Raw genomic sequence first — 12,653 nt, 5'->3', positions numbered from 1 at the left:
TTTCCCTTAGTTAGTAAACGCAATAACTTTTGCGCAAACCAATCAAAATACGCTTATTGTGATTTTTTTTACCAAACATAGGTAGCAGAAAACAAATTGGCCAAAAATTTTAAAAACATTTGATTTTTACTTTTTTTGGGGGGGAATTTCATATAAAAAAATGTTAAAAATATTATTTTTTCAAAATAAACGCTTTTTTTTGTTTATAGCGCAAAAAGTAAAAATCGCACAGGTGATCAAATACCACCAAAAGAAAGCTCTGTCTGTGGGAAAAAAAGGACGTAAATTTCGTTTGGGTACGGCATCGCACGACCGTGCAATTGTCAGTTAAATTCGCACAGTGCCGAATCGAAAAAAGTGGCCTGGATGTAAGACAGCAAAATCCTCCGGTGGTAAAGTGGTTAAACAACTCTAGTGGTTGGTGCATCTCAGAGTTGTTCCCTGGTGGTAGGTAGACTGAAAAGTCTCATGATGTGTACACTGATAACATTGGCACTAAGATCGTAGAAAGGAAGCATTGCTGTATGAATACAGCCTGTTGACAATCTCTTCATTAGTTTACCATGATTCTAAAACAAGTAAAATTGGAATTTTAGCTCCGTAATCCAGGAGCCAGAGTCTTTTCATGTTTCTCGAAGACTCATACCTCCTTATCGCGCATTGACCTATGCCTCTGCTCTTCCCCCGCCATCAGATTTGTCGAGGATGTCCGCTACGCTCCTCGGGGCGTCTCGGACCACTCTCCACTGGTGGTGTGCCTTGCGGTGCGCCCCAGTGCCACGTTGCAAAGGGCTCCATGGAAGTTAAATGCTTTTTGGTTGCACCTGTTTCCTTCACATGACCGTCTCAGGGCGGCTATGCGTGAGTTTTGGGTGATGCATGACGCTGTAGGGGAGCGGGGCATTCAGTGGGAAGCCTTTAAGGCCTATCTACGGGGCTTGTTCATCCGAGAGGTTCGGGCCATCAAGCAAAACACGGCTGCTCAGGGGACGTTGGCGGAAGGACTGGTGACTCAGCTGGAGGCCCGCTATGTGGCGGACCCCTCGGAGGCCAACAGGGAGGGATGGCTGGTGGCCCAGGAGGCTCTTCTCCGTATCAATACTTCTGGGGCTGAGCGGCGGAGATTTTTTCAAAGGCAGGCATACTATGAGGAGGGGGAATCCACCGGTCGCCTTCTGGCCAGGATTGCCCGCTCTCATCAAATGACGCCGCCAATAGGAGCTCTTAAAAACAGTGAGGGTAGGGTAGTTAATGCCCCTGATCAGGTCCTGGATGTGCTGCTGGAATATTATGAATCCCTGTATAGATCCCGTTCGGGGCACTCGGCCGCGGAGCTTTTGGAGTATGTGGGAGCTATCCCCCTGCCTTCCTTGTCGGACCCGGAGAGGGCCTTACTCGAGGCTCCTCTTACCCTGGAGGAACTGCAGTGTGTGTCGGCGTCTTTTCCCAATTCCAAGGCGCCGGGGGAGGATGGGATACCGATGGAGGTGTATAAGGAATATGCAGATGAGACGTTACCCCATCTCCTGGAGGTCTTTACGGAGGCTAAATGGAACATGCGGTTGCCTCTTTCCATGACCAAGGCTAATATTATCCTTTTGTTGAAGCCGGGGAAGGATGGTCTGGACCCTGGTTCCTACCGCCCTATTTCGCTTTTACAGAGTGATATTAAAATTTTGGCAAAGGCCTTGGCGTTACGGCTTAATCAGGTGGTTGCGTCTATTGTCCACTCCGATCAGTCGGGGTTTATGCCGCAAAAGTCGACATCCATTAATCTCCGTCGCTTGTTTCTGAATTTGCAGTCCCAGGCGGATAATGGGGGTAGTAGGGCTCTGCTTTCCCTCGACGCACAAAAAGCGTTTGATAGTGTAGAATGGGATTACCTGTGGGCAGTCATGTCCCGGTTTGGGTTTGGCGAGAATTTTATTTCCTGGGTGCAGCTCCTCTACCATGACCCGATGGCCGCTATTAGGGAGGGGGGCAGGGTATCTCGCCCCTTCTCCCTTTTCAGGGGTACACGTCAAGGGTGCCCCTTGTCGCCTTTAATTTTTGCCCTGGCCATAGAGCCCCTCGCTGCTCTTGTAAGATCTAATCGGTCGATCGTGGGTTTCCGCTATGGCACTGTGGAGGAAAAAATTATGTTGTACGCCGATGACACCATGCTGCTGCTGGGCGATACGTCGGGCTCCCTGGCGGAGGCTATGACAGTCATTACGACTTTTGGCTCCTACTCCGGCCTACTCATTAATTGGACCAAGTCCTCCTTGATGTTATTAGATGATGCCCAGGGCTCGCAGGCGGTCGGGGTGGCTGGGATCCCGCTGTCCTCTGAATTCCGCTATTTGGGGCTGAGGGTGACTCCACAGCCGTTAGATTATGCTCGCCTTAATATAGCCCCCCTTCTCGCTCGGTTCAGGGATAAAGTCAAGGTGTGGTCCAGGCTGCGCATGTCTTTGGCGGGCCGGGCCAATCTTATAAAAATGATACTTATGCCCCAGCTACTGTATGCTCTTCACAATTCGCCGGTGGTTGTCCCTCTGCGAGTGTTTAGAATTGTCAATACCATTTTTCGATCTCTCCTGTGGCTCTCTAAGAACCCCAGAATCAAGTTGGAACACCTTCAGCGTCCCAAGGAGTTGGGGGGTCTGGCGGTGCCCAATCCCTGGCTGTACTATTTAGCTTCGCAACTCCAACACATTGCCCGGGCCATGAGTGAGGGGGAGGAGGGGTCCGTGGCGGGTCTTTTGACCCATACAGTGGGCCGGGGGGAGTTGGCGTCTCATTTAGAATCGCTCAGACTGGGAAAATCTAGCAAACGGTTTCCGACGTATGTCCTCATGCAAAAAATCTGGAACAAGGCTCGCCAGCTACAGCAGGTGGTGGGTTATACGGCCTTTAGCCCTATTTGGGCGAATGCCAGATACCCAGAGCTGGCTGCGTTGCCGTACGGCGCTAAATGGCTGGGGTTTGGTGTTTCCCATTTGAAACATGTGTTCCGCGATGGGGTGCTCCGTTCTTTTGATGCACTGAGGGAGGCTTTTCATCTGCCTCGGTCCATGCAGTTCTATTACTTCCAGTTATCTCATGCTGTCAGGGCCCAGGTGGGGGAGGATATATGGGTTCAGTCACCTGCACCGATATTTCACTTTATGTCTACGGTCAGTGAATTTAAGGGATTTATCTCACACTGTTATTCCCTGTTGATGGGGTCCTTTATGGATCGTCATCCGCTCCGCATGGTTCCCCATTGGGAGAGGGACGTGGGAGTTTTTGAGGATGAGCAGTGGGAGGAGGCCCTGCAGGCTATACAGCTTAGCTCCCTTAACGTGGCTCAGCGACTGTCACAACTGTATATTGTTTACAGAACTCATTACACTCCGGTCAGGCTACATAGGATGGGTAGGAGGGATTCTCCTCTGTGTGGTAGGTGCATAAGAGATCATGGGGACTTGGTACATCTCCTGTGGCGGTGCCCCAAGCTTCACATGTATTGGAGGGAGGTGCTTGAGACAATATCGGGGGCCTTCGGGGTTCGGGTGCCGGAGGATCCCAAAGTGTGCTTGCTGGGCATCCTGAGTGGTGTCCAGGCCCCGCCGCTGGCTCTGCAGGCCATTGGCCGGGCGCTGTTTCAGGCGAGAAAGCTGATTTTGCGGCACTGGATTTCCCCGAGGGCACCTCTGGTTAAAGAGTGGATTGCCGCAATGGGTGACACGCTACGTTTAGAAAAATATATATACCAACATAGGGGTAACCCTGGAAAATTTGAAGCACTATGGGCCCCGTGGTTGGCTATCCCGGGCCTGGCCCCGGTGGACCTGGTCCTTAATAATCTTATAGCTGGGGTGGTCTGAGTTTTGGAGGGCCGGTCATGCTGAATTCTGTTTCCATTCGAACCTCCGCATTTGTGCTCATTGTGGGGGGGTGGAGTGGTGTGGGCGGCTAAACGCCTGTTCCACTATTTTTGTGATGGGTAGGTTGCATTACTTGAGTTGTGGCTATGCTAATGCTGTATGTTGTCCATAAATGCTTGTGGGCATGGCGGGGTGTGCGGGGTGTGCTCTGGACTCTGTTGTTTTGTTTTGTATCTGTTTGAACTTTCTAATAAAGTTTTCTCTTGATTTAAAAAAAATTGGAATTTTAGTCAGAAAATTAAATCCTGCTAGGTCACTTCAGGCTGGACCCTTTTGGAGGTATAGGGATGTAAAACATTAAAAAAAAGTTTCTATACTGTGTAAAATCCAGTAATAAACTATCTTACCCTGCTCTGCACATGCTCAATTGTTCTCTATTGTTAGGCACTGCTGAGTTTGTAGAGGCTGATCTGGTGACAGCCTTAAAGTGATTGCAAAGTCTCATTTTTCTTTTTTTTTTAATAAATAGGTTATACTTACCTGCTCTGTGCAGTTGGTTTTGCACACAGTGGGCCAGATCCTCCTCTTATCAGGTCCCTATTCTGTGCTCCTGGCCACTCCTTCCTGTTGAGTGCCCCCATAAGCAAGCAGCTTGCTATGGGGGCACCCGAGCCGAGTTGCAGCTCCCTGTGTCCATTCAGACATTGAGCCACAACCTGGTCCTGCCCCCTCTTCCTTGATTGGCTGACTGATTGATTGACAGCAGTGGAAGGGAAGCCAATTGTACCACGCTGCTGTCTCAGCCAATGAGGGGAGTCCCGAGCAGCTGAGAAACTCATGCAACATCGCTGGATAAAGATGGGCTCGGGTAAGTATTAAGGGGGCTGCTGCACACAGGTGTGTTTTTTTTTTTAACCCTAATGCATAGAATGCAATAAGATTAAAGGAATTGTAAGGCAGAAGATTTTTTTTTAAGTGAAATTAAGCCCTCTTATCCTTTACAACCAATCCTTTACAACCAAGGAAGCTGCTTCTGTTTCTGCAACTGCTATGGTGCTGCAAATGTGATCAATTATGACCCCAGCCATTTAATTGTTTGACAGTTGTTTGAGGACACAAGCCAATGTGACAGTTAACAATCCCAACATTCCAGGAATGTAACAATGGGTTTAGTTTCATTTTATGATTTACTGCCGGGGCTCTGGGCTTTAGCAAAATGGCAGCCTCCAGCAAAACAGGAGCAAAGCTGGAGGAGCGCTGAAAGAGCTATGCTTGCTGAAAAATCTTTAGCTCCTGACACCTGATTCCCACCCCCCCTTCATTGTGTGCCTCTTTTCCTCTCTATTCAATGCCACTGCAGTTCACAGTAGCGATGCGGGATCCAGAGGAAAGAAGCACAGCATGCAGAACACCATCAGACATCCGACAATCCCAAAAGTGTGCCAGATGCTAAAGAGGATTGTGCCATTACAGCTAGTGATCAAAGGACTGAAACATGGGTGTCAGGAGGTATAAGTATATTTGCAGCGATATCTGATTATCTGTTAAAAAAAAAGTGATAGTCAACTTTACAGCACTTTATTCAGAACTGTACTACAGGAAAAATTATCTGACCACCCTCACTTCCAGTACTGCAATCTCCTAGAATGTAGAAAATGGATGGCTGATAGTATGTGTATCGCAAATGTTGTTCCCATTTGCTATAAAAAATGTTGGGTAATAACAGGCTCAGAACCTCAGAAAAGGATCCTTATTGTAGCAGTGCTTTAATCAGTCACATTGCTTGCCAAATCAGGGCATGTGTATCCACTCTTAGTTGAGATGTTCTAAGATATTGCAGGTCTTGATATGCATTTTTACTGTATTTGCCAACACAGCAAAATGACAGGACATGCGAAAATGCATAGTTTTCAGCATGACCACTTCACAATGCCTTTCGTTGCAGAGTGTTGAGAAAGTCCTGCTATTTTTTTATTTTTCTTTTTGCATCTTGCCAATCCAACCAACTTTAAGTTCTTGTGTGAACGAAGCCTTAGGTTAACAGACTGATTATATAAGGGAATATTGCATTCTTTTGCAGCAGATTTCATGACGAACATTATTGGGAGTATAAATATAAACGGTTGTTTTCTATATGTACTGTGTAACAGTAATAAGGCACTTACGGAGCAGGTTCTGCTGAACAGATTCTGAACGATACATGTTGACTGTATTCTTCTTGAAAACATTCTTCAGAAGCTGAGCTCTCTCTGTTAAACTATGTATGTAACAGATTTAAATGGTTAAAACACAGTTCATTACAGTGAAAAAACAAATAATTACCAGTCATTTCTAGTTGGTTCTAAGTAAAACCATAATACTTTATACTGCTGTGACAGGACCTCATATATTTAGAACAGAAAAAAAAAAAAAAGTGAAAAAAAATGTTCATACACTTTTTGGTAACATGCACACAAAGATGTGAGTAAAACATGCAATGATGCCCAATAAATTATCACCGCCTTTGCCTGCTTTAATACCTTGATCTGCGGGGCTCTAAAGCCATTCTGATGTTTTTGGCTTTAAATTTTTTATCCGCAGTAACTTAAATCTACACACATCACTGGCATTGCTCCCACACTGAAATATTTCCACCTTCTTTCATAGGGAAGTACAATTAAAACAAAAAAAAAAAAAAATGGGATTTTTGACTTATCGTAAAATCTATTTTTTCTCTGAGATTCATTGACCAACACAGCCTCCTGATTCTTCTTAACCGTTGGGCTATACTGCCCCCTAAAGGAGTATGACACTAGGCAGGAAAAAATCTTGACTACGCCTATGGGCAATCCCAGGGGGTATACACCCACTCTCAGCTATAGGTACTCAGTTTTGTTACAAGCAGTGTCATAAGAAAGCCAACTCCACAGAAGGGTGGGTGCTGTGTCCGTCAATGAACATCAGAAAAATTGATTTTACGGTAAGTAGAAAATTCCATTTTCACTTTTGTTTATTGAAGAACACCGCTCCTGATTCTTCTTAACCATTGGGACATCACAAAGCAGTATTAAACATGAGGGGTGGGAAAACATCAGAAAAAAAGTTTCCCAAGGCTAACCATAGCCAACCAGGTAACAGAGCTCAACCATAAACAACTGGAGCTCACCTGAAAAACAATACGCCTTCAAAGAGGAGCAGGTCCTCTAAACAGCAGCAAGCAAAACCTTGCGGCCAAAAGAAGCATCCGCAGATGCCAACACAACCACTTTACCAAAAAACGTTGTAAAAGTGTACACCGACGAATAGGTGGCCGCCGTGCAACACCTGTGTCACTGACGCTTGGAGACGGGAAGCCCAGGAGACACTAAGCACCCTAGTAGAGTGTGCCTAATGAGGGAAAGGAGGAACCTGACCCCTGATGCAATAGGCCTGAACCACCGTCTGTCTGATCCATCTGGAAATGGTCGCAGAAGAAGTGCACAACCCTTTGTGGGGTCCGTCCATGAGTGCAAATAGAGAGTCTGACTTCCAAACAGACTTCGTAGCTGCCAGGTACACTAATTGCCCGGACCACATCTAAGACATGCAAGGCAATTTCCTGAAGAGGTTTAGGCCCGAGACACAGGGAAGGCAACACAGTGTCTTCATTACCTAAGGAAGGAATGACGGATAGAGGCAAAGCCCCACCTTATCCTCGTGAAGCACCATAAGATAAACGACAGGATAATGCCATCTGTGCCAACACCCTCCACACAAGAAGGCCACATTCTGAGGCAAAGTGAGCAGGGAAACCTCCCGAATATATTCAAAGAGAAGCTTGAAAGCACCACATTAGGATTCCAGGGAGGCAACGGAGCCCACACTGAAGGAACCAAATGTCGGGCACCCTGAGGAAAAGGTACGCACCAGGGAATGTGTGGATCCAGAAAACAGCAACCTCACAGTGACCAAAATTTTAGAGGAGCTGGGAGGAAGAGAGGGGAACTTGGGGGTCTGACCACCCCAGGGAGGGGCCCACACCCACCCCAAAACCCTCGAGGGGTAGAGCGGAGGTGGGCACCGCTCCAGACAGGACACTGCTTCATTATAATTTGGGTGCTGTCAGCCAGGAGGAAACGCTGCAACTCATGCTGAAGACAGTTCGTATGCGTCCTTGCGAGACGTTTAACTCACAGGCCAGCCCCATCCAGTGGGGCTATGTTGTGTCAGACCAAGCGCTCAGCTGGGGGTCTGCGCGCGCTTGCTGGCCAGACTGGGGGGACCCTAAGGTTCTATATTATCCAGTTCTTTGCCCAGTCCGGCACTTGATTGTAGTTCTCACAGGACTAAAATAAGAAAAAGGAGGGAAAAAAAAATTACATTTAAAATGAAAAAATTGCCAGGACCAGAGATCCCAGCAAGGAACTAGGTCCTTACTCCTGACTAGGCAGAAAAAGACAGTGCCTATAGCTGAGAGTGGGTGTATACCCCCTGTGACTGCCCAAAGGCGTAGTCAAGCTTTTTCTTGCTTAGTGTCTTACTGCTGTAGGGGGCAGTAGAAACCAATGGTTAAGAAGAAACAGGAGCTGTGTCCGACAATGAAACTAAACGAAAGAGAAAAAAAATACAATTTCTTTTGCTATGCCATCTAACAGTACCCTGTGCATAGAGCCCCCCTCCCCCTACATCACAGATCTGCAGCAATCCCTACACAGGAGCTGTGAAAACGGTAAAAATCAGCTTTACCTGCTTTCATCCCACCCCCCAATTGGTAAAATATTTATTTTTTCTATTGGCAAACTCCAGACAATAGAAAAAAATACAGCCAAATAGGAAGGGAGGAACATTGTATCCTGACAGATTAAACAAAGGCTGCAATTCAGACTTTTGAGGGTAAAGTAACCTTTATCACAATTTTCACTGCTGCTATTCTAAGAGTACCAGAGAGCTGTGATCTGAGAAAGGCAGTAATAACCAGGAGTACAACATCCTCTTTTGCACAGATATTCTTATGCCGAAAAACAGTCACACTAAGTTACATTTCACATAAAGCTGCCAAAATGTTCCCTTGCATGCTGTTCTTTGTTGTTTGTATTGCTGGAACCCTGATTGCTGATTGTGCTGCAACTTGTCCAACAGAGTGAAGAGGTACACAACTGGATTTATGGTTGCTCATTACAGTTGCATTGAGATTTTCCCACATGTTGGAAAATCTTTGTAAGGGATAACTAGCTCTGTCTACTCCTAGTGTCTTACTCCTAAGGCATTCACTAGTGCACCAATGTGCAAGATCGTATTAGCCAGGCTGGGGTGTTCATGGCCAGGCTTAGTCAAAATCTATAGATGGAAAACAAAGGGGTTGATTTACTAGAACTGGAGTGTGCAAAATCTGGTGCAACGGTGCATTGTAGGCAATCAGCTTCTAACTTCAGCTTGTTCAATGAAGCTTTGACAAAAAAACCTGGAAGCCGATTGGTTTCTATGCAGAGCTGCACCAGATTTTCCACTCTCCCAATTTACTAAATCCACCCCCAAAGTCTGTTGGTTGTGGTATGTAGACTGTAGAACAATAATGAAAATATATCTTTGTTTCTACCCCATTTGACAACTGCAGGTGTGAAGGTGTTTTTTTAAATACACAAAATAACAGTGCATATGGAAAGTATTCTCTGTTGCCAATTATTTTAATGACAACTGGTTCATTACAATAGGGTAGTGGGACTAATAGATGATTGCTATAAAGATGGATTATTTACTCTGTAACCAGGTCGAAGTAAAGTATGGAGGAACCCCCCCCCCCCCCCCCCCAAAACAGTACATATGGAAGACCAATGGTTTACTACATGAGAATTTGTATTTTTTTTTAGAGTTCATTAGTAATCTATAACCACTTAAAACAATGCACTTGCCAAACAATAACCACTTGCCGACTGCCGCACGACTATTTACGTCGGCAGTCAGCCCCTCACAGGCAAAGTGACGTAGATCTACGTCGCTAGCCTGTGAGGGTCTAGGGAGCGAGCGCCCGCCCCCGGAGGCGTGCTCCCGCGTGGTCACGGACCCCCCCGCGCGTGTGACCGGGGGACCCGATGTCCGCTGGTCACTCGGCGATCGTCGCTGCAGAGGGAGAAAGTCAGGCGGCTGATGTAAACAAGCCGCCTGTCATTCTCCCCTGTGTAGAAACAGTGTTCATACGGTTCTACTATGTAGGACCGTTGATCACTGTTCCTACAGCTCAAGCCACAGCCAATCACAGTTAGAATCACGCCCCTAGGGACACACATAACCCCCTCCCTCTCAAAAAAAGTTAACCCCTTCACTGCCAGTGTAATTTTACAGTAACAGTGCATATGTATAGCACTGATTACTGTAGGTATAGCACTGATTACTGTGGAAATGTCACTGGTAACCCCAAGTGTCAAAAATGTCAGTCAAGGGTCCGATCTGTCCGCCGCAATGTCGCAGTACCGCAAAAAAAAAAAAACAACGCAGATTACGCGTTAAAAAAAAAACAACAAAAATTACAAAAATCTTTCCCTTTGTTAGTAAACGCGATAACTTTTGCGCAAACCAATCAAAATAGGCTTTTTGCGATTTTTTTTTTACCAAACATATGTAGCATAAAACAAATTGGCCGAAAATGTAAAAAAAATTTTGATTTTTACTTTTTTTTGGGGGGGAATTTCATATATAAAATGTGAAAAATATTGCTATTTTTGCAAAATTGACGCTCTTTTTTTGTTTATAGCGCATGATCAAAAAATCGCACAGGTGATCAAATACCACCAAAAGAAAGCTCTGTTTGTGGGAAAAAAAGGACGTCAAATTTGTTTAGGTACAGCGTCGCACGACCGCGCAATTGTCCGTTAAAATCACGCAGTGCCGAATCGCAAAATAGGCCCTGGTCAGAAAGGGGGTAAAATCTTCCGGGGCTTAAGTGGTTTAATAAAATCCACAAACAATTAAAACAACATACCCCTTCAAACAATCCACTTTTAATACTTTCTGTATTTTGCAGAGTTGGTTATTGTAATTCCATATACCTGCATTTGTTACCATTACGCACGTCTTCCTAATGTATTTATGTACTTTTTTTTTTGTGTGTCATATCAGCATTCCGCATATTGTGTTAAAATAAGTATAACCCCTAATTAAGAATGACTGTCTCCCAAAACAGCAGTACTATGTTTTAATAATGTATCATCCACATTTTATGTTTCTATAAAACTTCCTATTTTAAACCCCAGAGTTGACATCTTTGTTATAGATTTTACAATTCACCCTAGACCATTTGGAGCAACAGAAAATTAAAAGTAAGAAAACTCAAATATTGTGATTTTTCAAGCACTACTAAGGAAATGACGTACATATTCAGATTTTTGCGTTCTATTAATTTATCTGCTATCAAAAAACATATTCCATTCTCATTTGTGATCAATGAAATATGAATAGTTACATAAAAAAAAAAACAAATGTTAAAAAAACTGTTCTCAGTTTAGGATTCAAAGGCTCTTTTTCTTTGACTTGGCATGATAATTATTGTTGCAAGTTTTATAGCAAAAACTAAGTTAGATTTAAATGGTTTGTAATGCTATAAAAATTATTCATCTGTGTTTATTAGCAACTGTGTGAAATAATGTACACGAAGCAGCAATGACACATCTTACCTTTTGCCATGTACAACAGCCCCAGGATCTTGTGATTTAGCCTCAAGTTCCTGAACTTCATCAACCAAGTTCTTAAAACAAAATCTCTTTACCCTTTATTAAAAAAAAAAAAAAAAAGATTTTGTGTAAAACATGAATACACTTGTGAGTTTACATAAAAAACATTATGTATCAATACTCCCAATCTATTATTCTGTAATGTGTGTACACACACATATTATATATATATATATATATATATATATATATATATATATATATATATATAGTTACACTATCAAAGGCAACTTATCAGCTAACTTGCATAATGTGTTACTTCTTACACTATATATCTAAAATTACTCATTAGGAACAGGATTTGCAGGAAAAGTTAAATACTTACGCTTTATAAAACACATCAGAAAGCAGTGATGTTACAGGAATGAGGAAGAGGCCCATCCAGAAAAGACCAGAACTGAACATCATATCTGCCTACAAGAAACAAGTGATATTATGCACATTTTTGCCTGCCTGAAAAGTTTCCAAACAACTTTGATTATTAAAATCACTTTAAATGAAGCACAGATTATAGGATTGATTTCTAAATAAATCAAAATTCAAAATGATGTTGAATAATATTGGTTTTCTTCTCCAGAATTACATAAAAGCTACAAAATACAGACGGTTTTCTTTTTTAAATGTTTAATATCTATCTTGATACTGCACAGACTGTATTTATACAAGAACATTCAGAACAGATGAAATATAGCTGTTCTGCACTTAATAAAACCACATCTGCCATGTCTTGGTAATTAGGAGATTAAAGAATCATACTATTTTCTTGGATGGGTGAGATCATTCCCAGGTTTCTAGGGCTCTAGAACTTCAATCCTCCTAATAGGATTTTTTTTTTTTTTTTAAGATCTGCCGTGATTAAGTCATGAAACACGCAAATCAGAATCTATTCCCAGCTCTCCATTTTCTATATCTTAGACAAAACATACTGTATTATTTACTAAAGGCTGGGAAATCACACTCAATGCATAAATTCAACTTGTATTTTACTTTAATAAAATCTAAAATGGACATAAATACTAAAACTTTTTCCCACAAGTTTTTATTAAGCTGATAAAATGATCTAGTCCACATAATTCATATATGATATAGATAAAACAGTGGCACCTAATAGACACTTTGA

General features: G+C 43.5%; 1 protein-coding gene across 4 annotated transcripts in view; it reads right to left on the bottom strand.

Moving 5' to 3' along the window:
• ATP8A1 (ATPase phospholipid transporting 8A1) overlaps positions 1-12,653 on the bottom strand; it is a 473,872-nt gene that overhangs the window by 8,223 nt on the left and 452,996 nt on the right. For all 4 annotated transcript variants that reach the window (XM_082272128.1, XM_082272127.1, XM_082272129.1 and 1 more), the window contains 3 exons: positions 11,859-11,947; positions 11,477-11,569; positions 6,017-6,108 (listed from right to left, as the gene is read on the bottom strand). In XM_082272128.1, coding sequence (XP_082128254.1) covers positions 6,017-6,108; positions 11,477-11,569; positions 11,859-11,947 — 274 coding nt within the window. The remainder of the gene's footprint in view (positions 1-6,016; positions 6,109-11,476; positions 11,570-11,858; positions 11,948-12,653) is intronic.

This window comes from Pelophylax lessonae (assembly GCF_965119305.1).
Source record: "Pelophylax lessonae genome assembly, chromosome: 1".
NCBI classification, from domain to species: Eukaryota; Metazoa; Chordata; class Amphibia; order Anura; family Ranidae; genus Pelophylax; species Pelophylax lessonae.
This window is presented reverse-complemented; position numbering and strand designations above follow the sequence as displayed.